The sequence below is a fragment of the Schistocerca nitens genome, chromosome 2 (assembly GCF_023898315.1).
Source record: "Schistocerca nitens isolate TAMUIC-IGC-003100 chromosome 2, iqSchNite1.1, whole genome shotgun sequence".
NCBI classification, from domain to species: Eukaryota; Metazoa; Arthropoda; class Insecta; order Orthoptera; family Acrididae; genus Schistocerca; species Schistocerca nitens.
The window spans coordinates 1,065,742,615-1,065,757,860 of NC_064615.1; the positions used below are offsets into that span (position 1 = coordinate 1,065,742,615).

The following is a 15,246-nucleotide window of genomic DNA, read 5'->3' on the forward strand; positions in this document are numbered from 1 at the left end:
AAGAACAGTGTGTCTGAGCAACATTTTTGTTAATTGCTGAAAACCAGCATTGTTTGTAATGATTCAAGATTGATCCCATTAACTTTCATATTTTTGTACAAACATGGTAGCTTCAAATCAGTTAGACAGAGTACAACCTTAGGTTGTAAAAATGTGATGGATGTCTTGTGCTGTGACCATGCAGCTGTCCAAAAAACTTACGAGAAAGTTCATTCAGACATCACCGTATAATTCAGCTTCCAAGTCTGCAGATGGTGCTGCCTGCAGCAATGAGCCTCAGCAGAACTCCAAATGACAAATTTGTCACTTACTCCCCAAGTGAAAAATTGTCTACCTTGATAGTGATTAGCAAATCCTTAACTAGCTGCTCCTTTGTGGCTTCAGTATTGTGATTGGGACTGTGCCATATTATCCTGGTAACAGTCCTGGTTCTATTTTTGCGTGATCAGAAAGGCGGTAAATGTATGGAATGAGGAATCAGCAGTCATTAGGGCTGGAAGAACAAAGTGGCAAGAGTTTTGTCAATGAAGAAAAGTGAAATTAATTAAGGAACAATGAAAGTGATTTAATTTATTTCAAGTTGTGTGGTAAAGGATATTGTACTTGGCATTTACAAAATGATTTCAGTACTGTACAGAGTAAAGGTGTTGAATCTCCAAATAGTGAGACACTGATTGGTCAGTAGGCACATAAACAAAACTGCAAATGTTGTTAAGCATTCAGATGATGTCCTTTTCAGAGCTATGTTGTACTAGCATAGCAGCTTATGTAGGTAAGGAGGTTCTATTGGATGCAGTGGATCAGAGGAGAAAGGAGGTGGAGGGAGGATTGGAGAGAAGGATGACTGACAGCTGGGAGGAAAAGGCAGCAAATGCATGAGATAGAAATGTGGCACCAGTGAGCTCATTATAGTGCAGGCAGCAGGAGATACTTATGGTGCACAGTGATGTATATATAGGAGTGGACTGAGGAGAGGCGAGAAAACAGAGGAATGGGGTAGCTGCTAAGGGAGGAGGGTGGGAATGTAGAACAAATGAAATGGGCACCATTTGGGCAATGGTGGAGGAGAATGTGAGACATGGGCTAGCAAAGATTGAGACCAGAAGGATTGTGGGTTCAAAGGACATGTTGTAGAGACCATTCCCGTATACATATTTCAGATAAGCTGGTAATTGGGGGGAGGGTGTCCAGATTGTATGGATCATGAAGTAGTCATTGAAACCAAGCATGTTGTATTGAGTAACTTATTCTGCCTCTGGGTGATCAAATCTGTTTTTGGACACAGTTTGGAAGTGGTCATTTATTCAGGGGAACAGCTATGTCAACATAGAAGACTGCCAAAGTTGCAATATGCTTGGTTGGTGCATAAGAGCAGTCCTGTTTATGTGCCTACCAATCACTCGGCACCTCAACTACCTATATTCCTTTCATTCTTTGCATTCTGCTAAGGACTTCCCATTGTCATTTGAAAATGGTTTAGAATCTGAAACCTATGTAGTGTTCTCTTTGTCAGAAAAATTCCTCAGTTTGCAATACTAAAAAGGAACAAATATTGTTTTTATATTACCTGGTATGTGTGTGTCCTTGAAATTCCTTAGCAAACTCACCAGATGGCAGGGCTGTGCTTACGAACACTCAGTGTGCGTTTCTGGCATGTTATTTACGGTTACACAATGGGTGCTGATTGTGAGCAAAGAGTGAGCATTAAGTTCTATGTTAAGCTTGGGAAAACTCCTAGTGAAACGTGGCTGATGATTAAGCAAACACTTTCAAGAAGTCGTGTTTTTGAGTGGCACAAAAGGACTCTTGTAGGCAGAGATTCAGTGCAAGATGATCCCAGAGCTGGTCTCCCAATCTACCGCACATACCTGTGCAAATGTTGAGCATGTAAGGCAGTTATTGCTAGAAGACCATTAAGTAACTGTGCTTGTGATATCAGAAGAACTTAATTTGAATTGTGATGTGTCTCATAAGATTTTTTACAAGGATTTAGGAAAGGGAAACTTATGATTTAGGAAAGGGAAACTTGATGCAGAACTCGTCCCTCAAGCACTAACAGACAAACAGAAAGAGGAAAGATGAATTTCTTCTGAACTACTGTATAGAGCTAGATGTGACCCCACATTTCTGTCAAAGACTATTCTGGGTATGAAACTTGGTGCCACCTGTATAACTCTCACATAAAGCATCAAAGTGCTGAATGGCGGAGTCCTGGATCACCAGCCTCGGAAAAAGTTGAACAACAACCTTTGAGAATAAAGACAATCTTAATTGTATTCTTTGATTGTAAAGGATTAGTTCACCGCAAGTATGTTCCTCCAGGTGAAACAGAGCACCAAACTCTGTACATGAAAGTGTTGAGACATTTGCAACAAGAAATTCGATACTGCCGCCCTGATGTGTGGCATACTCAGGACTGGCTCTTACTGCATGACAATGCAAGAACCCATACTGCTTTATCTGTTACAAAGTATCTGGCCAGAAATTCTGTTATTGCAATCTCACATCCACCATATTTGCCCAACCTGTTGCCATGCAATTTTCTCTTTTTTCCATGAGTGAAAAGGCGACTGAAAGGAAAGCTTCATCAAGATATCACAGAAATCCAATGATCTGTGACAAACGAGCTTACCAGCATCGCAGTTGAAAATTCCCTTGCTTGCTTCCAAGATCCCCAGAAACATTGGCAGTTGTGTATAGGTAGCCTAGGACTACTGTGATAGGAGCTAGGATCATTACGTAGTAAGTATTTTCTTTTTTTTTTTAAATTGTCCTGGAGCTCTTCTGACAAAGAGAGTATTTATTTAGTTTAACATACATCCTAAATGTGGTAGGAAATAAAAAAGCAGATGAAGCAATTTATCATAGAATTGTTCAGTCTAGCATTCTGTCATAACTTTTATTTATTTTTCAGAACTCCCTCAAATCAATGTATGACGGTTTACGTACAGATCTGAGCCGTTTGGAAGAGCTGACGAGATCAAGTGGGCCTGATAAAACTGTGAATACTGTTGCAAATCAGCTGACGCAATTTTTAACTGCTCGCATTGAACTAATAGACTTGTATCCTTTTGTTAGACGCTAATTCTAATGAATTTGATGTTTTCTCAGAAGAGAAAAAATGCAACATGATGTTGGTTATTAAGTATGAAAAAGTTAGGAACAATGGAGTGAATGTGATTCACGTACATGTGTTTCTTGTTTCATGTAGAAAGCTGTGGAAACGTTTCACCCCTGCTGTTAGTATAATTAACTCTATGCATAAACACCTAAAAAATTCTGAGGTCTTTATTGTAGTCTGATACAACTGTAAGTCAGAAAGTGTAGTGAGGAATGTAATGTTCACCATTGAGTTATGCTATCTTAAACAATATCTATGACAGATGGGTATCTACTCAACTCTGCTTGCCAATCACCGAAACAGGAACTGGAGTACAGTGGACAGGAACACAATAGATGTAAATGATTCAGTGGGTACTGTCAGCAATACAAAAGATTTCATGTGCCTAGTGTACTTTGCTTGTGAAAAGGAAACATAAATATTTGTACATTTTGTGAGCTCTATGTCTGTATGTAAGAAATTAGTTTGCTTATCAGTCATGAGAACTTCTTATTAGGCTGTATGTGGTGGCAGTGATAGGGAAGAGTTTATTGGCCTATTGATAGGATAAGAACTGTTGATCATTGTCTCTAATACCTTTTGTCCTGTACTGTGCTACCTATTTTTTTATTAATTAAACAAAATTTTTCTATATGATTGCCTTGTAAAGCCTAGAATCGTGGTACAAAACAACTTCAGGTAATGGTAAACTGTTTGAACAGACTGTCATAACAAATACCAATCTAGTAAAAGAAAATCATTCCATCCTCCATTTCTTAGGTATAACATATGTGGCTACATTATTCATGCGAGTACAGCAATGAAATGTTGGAACTGCAAGAGAGAAGTAAACTACCAGGAACAAAGTCCAGTCCTTGGCATTTGACACAATTGTTTACCATTAGCGAATTCCTATGTTCATTAATGTCAAACTTATAAAAGCAGTTCTAAACATTTAGAAGATATAATGCAATAGATATTAAAAGAGTGACTGACAGGTTATATGCTGTGGTAGTCTATATTAAGACAACAGAAGAAGTTGTATTCAACAGTTGCTGACCACACTGCTAGGACACTTTATTAGCCACAGTCACTCAACAGTTTAGCAGTGTGGATCTAGCAGAAGTCACATCAACCGCACGTTGTCTCTGTTGTTCAGCATAGCTGTGGGTCACTTTATATGACTGCCAGGAATTTCGATTTTACATACACTATGCTCTGCAGACGATAGTCTCAGCATTACTCCAAGAACTTGCATTCTTGAGTGTAACTGTTCACATCAGAACCACACATTTCATATTTTGTGCATACTGTAAGTCCCCAAAAATGAAATGATTTTCTTAGAAAAATGTTGTCTCTGAATTAATTAGTGAGGATATGACATACTGGTAATACAGAGTGTCATATAGAGCATTAGTAGTCTTTTCCTAGTTATATTTGTTATTGAAAAATTAGGTTAATTTGAGAAATAGACTATAAGTGCTGTCAAAAATAGCAGCAGCTACTGCCATTCCTCCAGAAGCAAAAAGAAAGGGTATTACATCTCCAGAAGTAACAAGAGTAATAGGTGTTAGAGGCACAAAACAACAACAAAGGTATATGCTACAGGTCAAGCAAATTTAATAACAGAGGTTATTACTGTGTGCTCATGTTTCACCACCCCCCAGCATAGCTCACACTTGTCCCATTTTTGCCATTTGACAGCAGCCATTGAGACTGGTTTGGGCGTGTGATGCATATGTTCCACCAGTTCAAAGCAGAAAGCAGTACACATTTTGATCATTGCTGTGATTATTCTTAGTGTTATGTGGTTCTGCTGTTTTTTGGCTGTTGTGGGAGCAGAAGGAGCCCGTCCTCCACTTTCACCCTGGATGAGCTCCAGTGCCGTGCTCACTCAGTTGTGCAGGATATGGTGGCCAATGTACAGTGGTCAGTTTTTGTTCAAAGAGCTGGGTGCGTTCATTCTTTTGTTCAGAAGGGGAGGACGACAGGCGTTTGCGACCTTTCGGCCGGTCGGAAATGACAGAATTGACGCACATGCCGTGCAGTCTTTCTCAAACAATTTTACAGAAACTGTTCAAAAAAAGAAAAAAAGGGCATTTTTGCTTTACTTGTAGCTTTATATGTCAGGTTCATTATGATGTGTCCATTATTTCTTTAATGTCCATAGTTATTGGGATATTTATGTGGAAGTAAGATTCTGCTTGAAATTCGAAAAAGTTTGCAATGAAAAATAGGTAGGATGAAGCAACCTTGGGTTTCGAAAGCTTGAACTTTGTGTGTATGTTTGTGTGTTTTTTATTGTGTCTATCTACCAGCGCTTTCTCGTTTGGTAAGTCACAGAATCTTTGTTTTTTATATACAGGGTGATTCAAAAAGAATACCACAACTTTAGGAATTTAAAACTCTGCAACGACAAAAGGCAGAGCTAAGCACTATCTGTCGGCGAATTAAGGGAGCTATAAAGTTTCATTTAGTTGTACATTTGTTCGCTTGAGGCGCTGTTGACTAGGCGTCAGCGTCAGTTGATGCTAAGATGGCGACCGCTCAACAGAAAGCTTTTTGTGTTATTGAGTACGGCAGAAGTGAATCGACGACAGTTGTTCAGCGTGCATTTCGAACAAAGTATGGTGTTAAACCTCCTGATAGGTGGTGTATTAAACGTTGGTATAAACAGTTTACAGAGAATGGGTGTTCGTGCAAAGGGAAAAGTTCTGGACTTCCAAGAACAAGTGATGAAAATGTAGCACGTTAGAGAATTGGCTGTTCCCTCAGCTCGAACAAGAAGCACAACAATTCATATTTCAGCAGGATGGAGCGCCACCACATTGGCACTTATTTGTCCGTAACTACCTGAACATCAACTACCCGAGGCGATGGATCGGCCGCCAGGCAGCCCGTGACAGAGCACTTCATCACTGGCCTCCAAGAAGCCCTGATCTTACCCCCTGCGATTTTTTTCTTATGGGGGTATGTTAAGCATATGGTGTTTCGGCCACCTCTCCCAGCCACCATTGATGATTTGAAACGAGAAATAACAGCAGCTATCCAAACTGTTACGCCTGATATGCTACAGAGAGTGTGGAACGAGTTGGAGTATCGGGTTGATATTGCTCGTGTGTCTGGAGGTGGCCATATTGAACATCTCTGAACTTGTTTTTGAGTGAAAAAAAAACCTTTTTAAACACTCTTTGTAATGATGTATAACAGAAGGTTATATTATTTTCTTTCATTAAATACACATTTTTAAAGTTGTGGTATTCTTTTTGAATCACCCTGTATATTGAATTTTTATTTAGACTTGGTTGGACGTCTCTATCTGTCACCAATATCAGCAAAACTGATCTGACATAGCACACTCATTTATGATTGCACCACACCAGTGGTAAAGCTAGAGTGAAATATCCACAGCATTCCTCATAATTCATAAATGGTTTGAGATATGAAAATGAGGTTTTGCCAAGTGATAGCACACAAAGAGGAGAGTATTTTGCCGTGTGGTTATTATGCATAACTTCTTTATCTACTGTATTATTCCAGTAACTACAGACTTTCCTGATGAAAGAATGTAATTTTTAAGGACCATCGATAGCAGGTGAAATGAGAAATTCTGTGGGTTTGGAACAGCATAAGTGAAGTCATTACACATTTATTTTGTACTGAGGGTGTGCTTTTTGATAAGATGCTGACATTACTTTTCCTCAGTTCCTCACTTAATAAACCACTGTTTCAGAATTCTCTCTCAGCATCTGCACAACATGTTAGTGAGGTGACACTGTTTAAAATGCTGAGTTTTGGCAAAAGAAGCAAATTTTAAAATGGCAACAATAGTAAAGTGTAGGTTTTACTCAAAATTCCCCACTTGTGACTCTTCACAGAAAGTTACAAATGCTTTACAAGCAAGGCAAAAATAAATCAGTACATTTTTGGCAGGGTTCTTTTTAGATACTAACCAAAGAAGTAGTGACAAGTCTTTTTGAATGGTCACCATGCAAGTGTGAGTGTGGAGGAGCCCCGATTAATATTTACCAAAAATTTGAGTGTAGGTTTCAGTTTAGAATGGCACTTGCCTTCCAGCACTAGGCATTTCCATCACAGCAATTGTGAGTGACTCCCCACCACTGCTGCTCTCCCCATGCTTCCCCAGCCGACTACACGTCTAGCAACCATGGCATTTTGCGTGCACTATACTATATCACTGCATGCAAGTCACGTCCAGATGGCTGCAGTTTTCTTCAGTGCTTGAAACATAATCAGGCCAGTTATTTTTTCAGTTTCAGTAGACCAAAGCTTGACCCTAGTTTCCCAATTTGCATCTACTGGCTCTGAATATTTCAAATTACATGCTGACACTTTCATACGGAATGGTCTGATATGAGATAAGATGAGACAGATCAACCGGTTTTGGCTGACATTGCCTATTTGTCGAACCCTTCTCTCAGTGAAGCGTGATTTGTTGCAAAAATTTTTTAACTGACAGAAGCAGCTGAGTTTTCACCCACAGATCCAGAAGACATTGTTTTTAAACATCCTAACCTTATCAATCCCAGATGGTGCCTAGACCCAGCTTGCTCACTCTGGCAGTGCCATCAGATATTACCATCCTGCACAAACTTCTTCCAGTGTCACAACTGTGTAGTGTGCCATTAATGCTGGGCTATCTGTGATGCCTTTGGTTACCAGGACAGCCTTGAAGTTGTCTGTCAAATCGTAACAGGGCCCCTTCACTGATGCTGATTGAAGTGGCCACATGGTGGACCTGTTGTAAGCCAGGCCATTATCCACAGTGATACATCACAGTATGTACGCCCCAGGAAAACCGGGAAATCTGAAAAAAGGGAATTTTTTCATCTGCAAAAAACCTGAAATTTTTTTAGAATTGCAGCAATTTTCATTGTTTTATTTTTCTGTTAAATTTTTGTTATTTTGACTGGCAAGAACTGATACTCTAATAAAGAATTTACTTTAGCCCCCATACTGTAGATTAATACTGCTGCAGCAAAACATAAAAGAGAGAACAACACCAAAATAAAATTTTAGTTGCAGAGAAAATGTGCAGTTTACAACAACATAGTGCTCACACAAGCATCTGCCACCAGCAAATTGTGTCAAAAGACTTAGACAAAGACTATGCAGTATCATAACAACAAACTGCTTTCGATGAATGTGGCATCACAGTATTTACATTTCTAACAGGGTCGTGGCAAAATATTGTGAATGGTGGTTTGAAAAGTGTTACTTTCAAAGTAAATTTCCTTTTATGCAAGATGAATTATGTTACATGTGAGAATGTATGATCAATTTTTTAAATCATTGATCATTTGATGCCATATTTAAAATTTACTGGCAAATTTGTGTTTGCTGTATCATAAGGGGTAACACACAACAAAAAAAGATCAGGCTTCAAAGATAGTTTTTCATATTTACTTTAACAACATAAGGAGAAGATAGATTGTAAAGATGACACATTAAGTTGCAGATAGGTACAACTAAAAGAGACCTACACATTAGATTTTGGCCACAGCCTTCATCAGAAAAGGAACCACACACACACACACACACACACATTCATTCACACAAGGAAGCACACCTCACGCACACGATTGCCATATCCAGCAGCTCGGACCGGAATGCATTGGTAGGCGATTTGTAAGGGATTCATTGTTTTGTACATCAATAAGCAGTATGTGATAAATTTGCAGGCATGGAGCACGTGGTGAAATTGGTGGTACTAATAGTAAATTTTTGTAGGTCGCATACATTATTATAGTGTTAGTTGACACAGTTTTTTATGGAATTGAATGAAGAGTATGGTGCTTAAGTCAAATAGCATTTCTGGAATGATTTTTCAAATTAAGACTTGTAATTGTTGAATTTGTGAAGGAAAAAGGAAAGCAGGCGTGAAAATTAGAACATTTGTAATGGATTGCAGGCTTCACATTCTCAGTGGACTTGACTGCACATTACCCATAGTAAGATACTGTAAGGTGGGAAACAACTTATTTTTTATTTGGTCCGAATGCATTTAAAAAGCAAATTGGATTTTGGAAGGACAGTTTCTGGGGTGAAACATCATCCACTTCTCTAAGCCGCTATCATTAAAGAAAATGTGAATTTTGAATAATTCGATGTGGTGTTGAAAGAATTTCAAGAATAGTTTCTTAAAATATTTTGAAGGCACTGGGTATCTCACATCTTTTGGGCTGTTTTCAAGGTTATTTGCTGTTTTAGTTTACAGCACCCTTGTGTTTGTACAGTTGGAACTTACCTATTTGCAGTGTAATAGCCTTTTAAAAAACAAATTCTTTTACGTTAAACCTGTTCAGGGATTGTACATAGTTTTTTGCAGGAAGAGCTTCCAAGTCTCCATAATTAGTTTACAAACGTCATACAATGTTTTGGTTGACATATGTGTGTGAAAGACTTTTTTTCTATTATGAAGCTAAATAAGTCACCATTATGTGGCAACCTGAATGTCGAAAATCTGCAAAATTGTCTGCGTCCATCTGTATGCCAACAGCTTGTACTAGATATAAATATTTTACTATGCCTTCAGCACAACAAAATAATTAAACAATACTGAAAATTGTGACTTGTTCCAGTTTCCCCTGTGCCTCGAACTTTGCAAAATTGACATTGTGATGCAGCTTCCACACCTATGTCTGTACTCTCCAAGCCACATTGTGGTATATGGTGGAGGGTACTTCTGTTCCTCCCTTCAGTGTTCCATTTACAAATGTCGTTTGGGAAGAATGATTGTTGGTAAACATCTATATTAGCTCTAATAGCTAAGGTTTTCCCATGGTCATTTCTTGAGATGTATGTGGGAGGAAGTAATGTGTTGCTCGATTCTCCCCTTAACTTATTGTCTCAGAATTTCAATAGTAAACTCCTCTGTGATCCACCGTGTGTCTTTTGTAGCATATGGCACTGTAGGTTTTGAGCATCTCTGTAATGCCGTCATACCAACAAAATGATCCCTTTTTTAATTGCACCGTTCTTCGTTGGATCTTGCCTACCTCTTCTTTTAATACAATATGGTAAGGGTCTCAGACTGATGAGTAAAGCTCTAGAATCAGTTAAAAAAGTGTTTTGTAAGTCTCCTAACCACAAGATCACATCTAGTAATAATTTGTTACAAAAATACACTTTCCACAGAGTGGCTACACTACTAGTTCAATGATCCCAGCCCTAACCAGCCTAGCCCAGAGCTACATGTTGACATTTTGACTAGGATCATCGACAATCCAGTAAATTGAGGTTCAAACCTGTGATGGTTCTGGTGTCTGCTGACTTCTGTGGCACGCCAGAGACCTTAGAATATGGACAAAAGTGGCCAGAGCGAGGAAATGTCGATGAACATCGTGGATATCATAAACTGAACGCAATGTGGGTTCCAAAAATGCTAACTGATCAGCACAAAGAGCAAAGAATGCATAATGCAAGATGGCTCTCAAAGTGCTATAGACAAGATGGAGATGATTTGTTTTCCCTCACAGTTATGGGCAACGAGACATGGATATCATAACCAACACAGAACTGAAACAACAGTCAAAGCTGTGGCACCATTCAAGTTCACCCAAACCAAAAAAGTTTAAGCTATCTCCATTCTCAAATCAAAAAATAATGGCTACCATTGTTTGGGATGAAAAGGGTGTTCTTTTGATTGATTTCATGAACCGTGGGGCAATTACAGCTGACATATACCATGAAATGCTACTCAAACTGAGATGTGTGATCCAAAATTGGCACTGCGGGAAACTGTCGTCTGACATAATCCTCCTCCGCGACAATGCATGCCCTCACACAGCTGGGCGAAACCAAGGAGACGATTCAAGATTTTCAATCGGAACTTTTACCACCCTTCATACAGTGCCGACCATGCACTAAGTATGCTATATATACTGTGAAATATTAAATGCTCTGAGTAACTGGAAGTCACCCGTTGGGATTTTTTGTGATCTATCAAAGGCTTTTGATTGTGTAAATCAAGGAATACTTCTAGATAAGCTCAAGTACTGTGGTATGAATGGGACAGTGCTCAAATGGTTTAAACCATACCTAACTAGAAGAGTGCAGAAAGTTGAAATAAGCAGTTCACATAATATGCAAAAAACTGGTGATTTCTCAAACTGGGTGCCACAAGGTTCGGTCTTGGGTCCTCTGCTGTTCTTAATATATATTAATGGTCTTGGGTCCCCCCCATTAGAGCTTGAGACCACAGGCATGGTGATGTCCAGCAGTGGTGTGGAAGGTGGAGATGACTCCGCCACAAGCTGAGGCTGTGCAAGAGACGTTGAACTGATGAGGGGTATGTCAACCAGCAGGAGGGCCACTGGAGCTACTGCTGGGGGCTGCGAAGTCGTAGGCTCATCAGGCGGACGCACTGATGTGGGTGGAAGAAGAGGCTGGAACACTGGCAGACAGGCGGCCGACTTAGTGACTGCAGCACCCAACGAAGGTGGTGGTGCGGGTGGGGTCGGCACCCATCCCGACTTGGAGCTGATTTCAATGGCTCTGGATGTCCTAGTCTCCAGTCCGGAGGGTGGAGATGTGGCTGCCATTCTGATGCACGATGACTGCTGGTAACCAGTGGGGGCACTGACAAGAACGACACCCTCCAGACTTCTGTCCCGGGCAGAAAACTCAGTACAGGGGAATACTATGATGGGCAAGATCCTGTATGGAGCAGCATCCTCAGCTGGCACCATGGAGAATCTCCGTGAGGCAGTGAGAACCGTAGGAGTCATCCAGTAGGCTGTCAGAAGAAACCGTAACGCAACCTTGGCAGAGAAGTCCCGGAGATATTTTTTTTTATTTTGGTCTTAAAGGTGTGAACCATGCAGTTGGCTATCCGGTTAGATTTGTGGTGAAAGGGAGGGGAGCAAACATGGCGAATGCCTGACTGCACACAGAAATCTTGAAACACCTGAGACAGGAACTGAGGTCTATTGTCAGAAACAAGAATAAGTGGGAGACCTTCCACAGAAAAAAAAATTGAGAGCGCCTGAATAGTGACTTCAGTAGTTGCTGAGAAGCTCCGGACCACATATGGGAAACGCGAAAATGCATCAGTGACAATCAGTCAAAATATATTCAGAAGTGGACCCACAAAATCCACATGGATCTGTTCCCAGGGCTGGTTTGCTGGAAGCCATGGGGAGAATGAAGCCTTGGGAGCCACCTTTTGACTAGCGCACTGGAGACATGCAGCACTTAAATGCTCCAGCTACCAGTCAACACCGGGCCAGTACACATGTCTCCAAGTCAAGCCTTTGGTGCGGAAAATACCCCAGTTACCCTCACATAACGTCTTTAAGACCTCTGCAGCAAACTTCTGGGAGTAAGCATCCTGGAAGACGCATCGTACATGAATAGGTGTAGGACTCTATCTAAGACCTAGAGACGATGACGCAAGACAGAGTACGACATATATTTCAAAATTAAGGTCTGTTCGTTCATAAAAAAAATAAACTCATGAGAAAAGGTTTTTATTGATTGTAACATTTTACTAAACATCTACTTTACTTTTCCACATAATCGCCATTCACATCTATATATGTTTTGTAACGCTGCACCAGCTTCATTAATCCTTCTGCATAGGAGCCTACCACCTGGGAACTGAACCAGTTGGAAGTACCAGTCTTGAGTTCATTGGCATTTTGGAATTGTTGTCCACCCAACCACTTTTTCAAATGCGAGAAGAGGGAATAATAGATTAGCATAGATTAGATTAGTACTTGTTCCATAGATCATGAGTACGACACTTCGTAATGGTGTGGAACGTGTCAGGTTAATAAAAGGTGTCTATACATGATATTACATTACACAAAATATTACATGACGCTTAATATTTTTAATAATTTTTTTTTTTTTTGTGGGGGTTGGGGAAATTACCCACTTACTATATCCAAAAATTCATCTAATGAGTAGAAGGAGTTGCCATTAAGAAATTCTTTTAATTTCCTTTTAAATACTATATGGCTATCTGTCAGACTTTTGATGCTATTAAGTAAGTGACCAAAGATTTTTTTGGCAGCGTAGTTTACCCCCTTCTGAGCCAAAGCTAGATTTAACCTTGAGTAGTGAAGATCATCCTTTCTCCTAGTGTTGTAGCCATGTACACTGCTATTACTTTTGAATTCGTTCGGATTGTTAATAACAAATTTCATAAGTGAATATATATATTGTGAGGCTATAGTGAAGATCCCTAGCTCTTTAAATAAGTGTCTGCAGGATGATCGTGGATGAGCTCCAGCAATTATTCTGATTACATGCCTTTGTGCAATGAACACTCTTTTACTCAATAATGAGTTACGCCAGAATATGATGCCATATGAAAGCAGAGAATGAAAATAGGCGTGGTAAGCTAATTTACTGAGATGTATATCGCCAAAATTTGCAAAGATCCTAATAGCATAAGTAGCTGAACTCAAACGCTTCTACAGATCCTCAGTGTGTTTTTTCCAGTTCAACCCCTCATCAGTGCACACACCTAGAAATTTTGAATATTCTACCTTAGCTACCGATTTCTGATCGAAGTCTATATTTATTAATGGTGTCATTCCATTTACTGTGTGGAACTGTATATACTGTGTTTTGTCAAAGTTTCATGAGAGCCCATTTGCAGAATACCACTTAATGACTTTCTGAAAAACATCGTTTACAATTTCACCAGTTATTTCTTGTCTGTTCGGTGTGATACCTATACTTGTATCATCGGCAAAAAGTACCAGCTTTGCATCTTCGTGAATATAGAATGGCAAGCCATTAATATATATTAAGAACAGCAGAGAACCCAAGACCGAACCTTGTGGCACCCAGTTTGAGAAATCACCAGTTTTTTGCATATTATGTGAACTGCTTATTTCAACTTTCTGCACTCTTCTAGTTAGGTATGGTTTAAACCATTTGAGCACTGTACCATTCATACCACAGTACTTGAGCTTATCTAGAAGTATTCCTTGATTTACACAATCAAAAGCCTTTGATAGATCACAAAAAAATCCCAACGGGTGACTTCCGGTTACTCAGAGCATTTAATATTTCACAGTATATATAGCATACTTAGTGCATGGTCGGCACTGTATGAAGGGTGGTAAAAGTTCCGATTGAAAATCTTGAATCGTCTCCTTGGTTTCGCCCAGCTGTGTGAGGGCATGCATTGTCGCGGAGGAGGATTATGTCAGACGACAGTTTCCCGCAGTGCCAATTTTGGATCACACATCTCAGTTTGAGTAGCATTTCATGGTATATGTCAGCTGTAATTGCCCCACGGTTCATGAAATCAATCAAAAGGACACCCTTTTCATCCCAAACAATGGTAGCTATTATTTTTTGATTTGAGAATGGAGATAGCTTAAAATATTTTGGTTTGGGTGAACTTGAATGGTGCCACAGCTTTGACTGTTGTTTCAGTTCTGTGTTGGTTATGATATCCATGTCTCGTTGCCCATAACAGTGAGGGAAAACAAATCATCTCCATCTTGTCTATAGCACTTTGAGAGCCGTCATGCATTATGCATTCTTTGCTCTTTGTGCTGATCAGTTAGCATTTTTGGAACCCACGTTGCGTTCAGTTTATGATATCCACGATGTTCATCGAAAATCCAGTAAATTGAGGTTCAAGCAACATTTTGAAATTATTAGCCAGCACACAGGTTGTCAGTATTTGGTTCACATATCAACAGTGTCATCGGTCGGAGTACTTGGTCTGCCTTTCTGTGTTCGTTGTGAACATTTGTGCAATAATTTTGAAATTCACAACATCATTTACGAATTTGTTTGTCACTCATTATTTCAGGTCCATACACTAGGCATAACTCACTATGGATTTCAACAGCAGAAGCTCCTTGTGCCAGCAAAAATGTAATCATGCCATGCACTTCACAACTGGCAGGATCTATTATTGTTTCAGCCATTGCGATATGCTGTGACCAACTGGCAAATGTCTACTGATTTAAACCAACACTGCAGTAGTTTCCTAAAGAATCGGTAGACAATGCTACATGCTTGATATTTCATTCAGGCATTATATTTTTATTATTTTGAGCTTTTCCTCATTACAGAGGCTTATCTCCAACATAATAATTACTATACAAGGAGTAAACTTTCGTAAACTACATTTTCAAAATATTCCTCCAGGT

At 39.6% G+C, this 15,246-nt stretch overlaps 1 protein-coding gene across 8 annotated transcripts in view; it reads left to right on the forward strand.

The window, feature by feature from the left end:
• The window catches only part of LOC126237445 (KICSTOR subunit 2-like), a 93,715-nt gene that overhangs the window by 43,436 nt on the left and 35,033 nt on the right, over positions 1-15,246 (forward strand). For all 8 annotated transcript variants that reach the window (XM_049947566.1, XM_049947570.1, XM_049947567.1 and 5 more), the window contains exon 3: positions 2,915-3,063. In XM_049947566.1, coding sequence (XP_049803523.1) covers positions 2,915-3,063 — 149 coding nt within the window. The remainder of the gene's footprint in view (positions 1-2,914; positions 3,064-15,246) is intronic.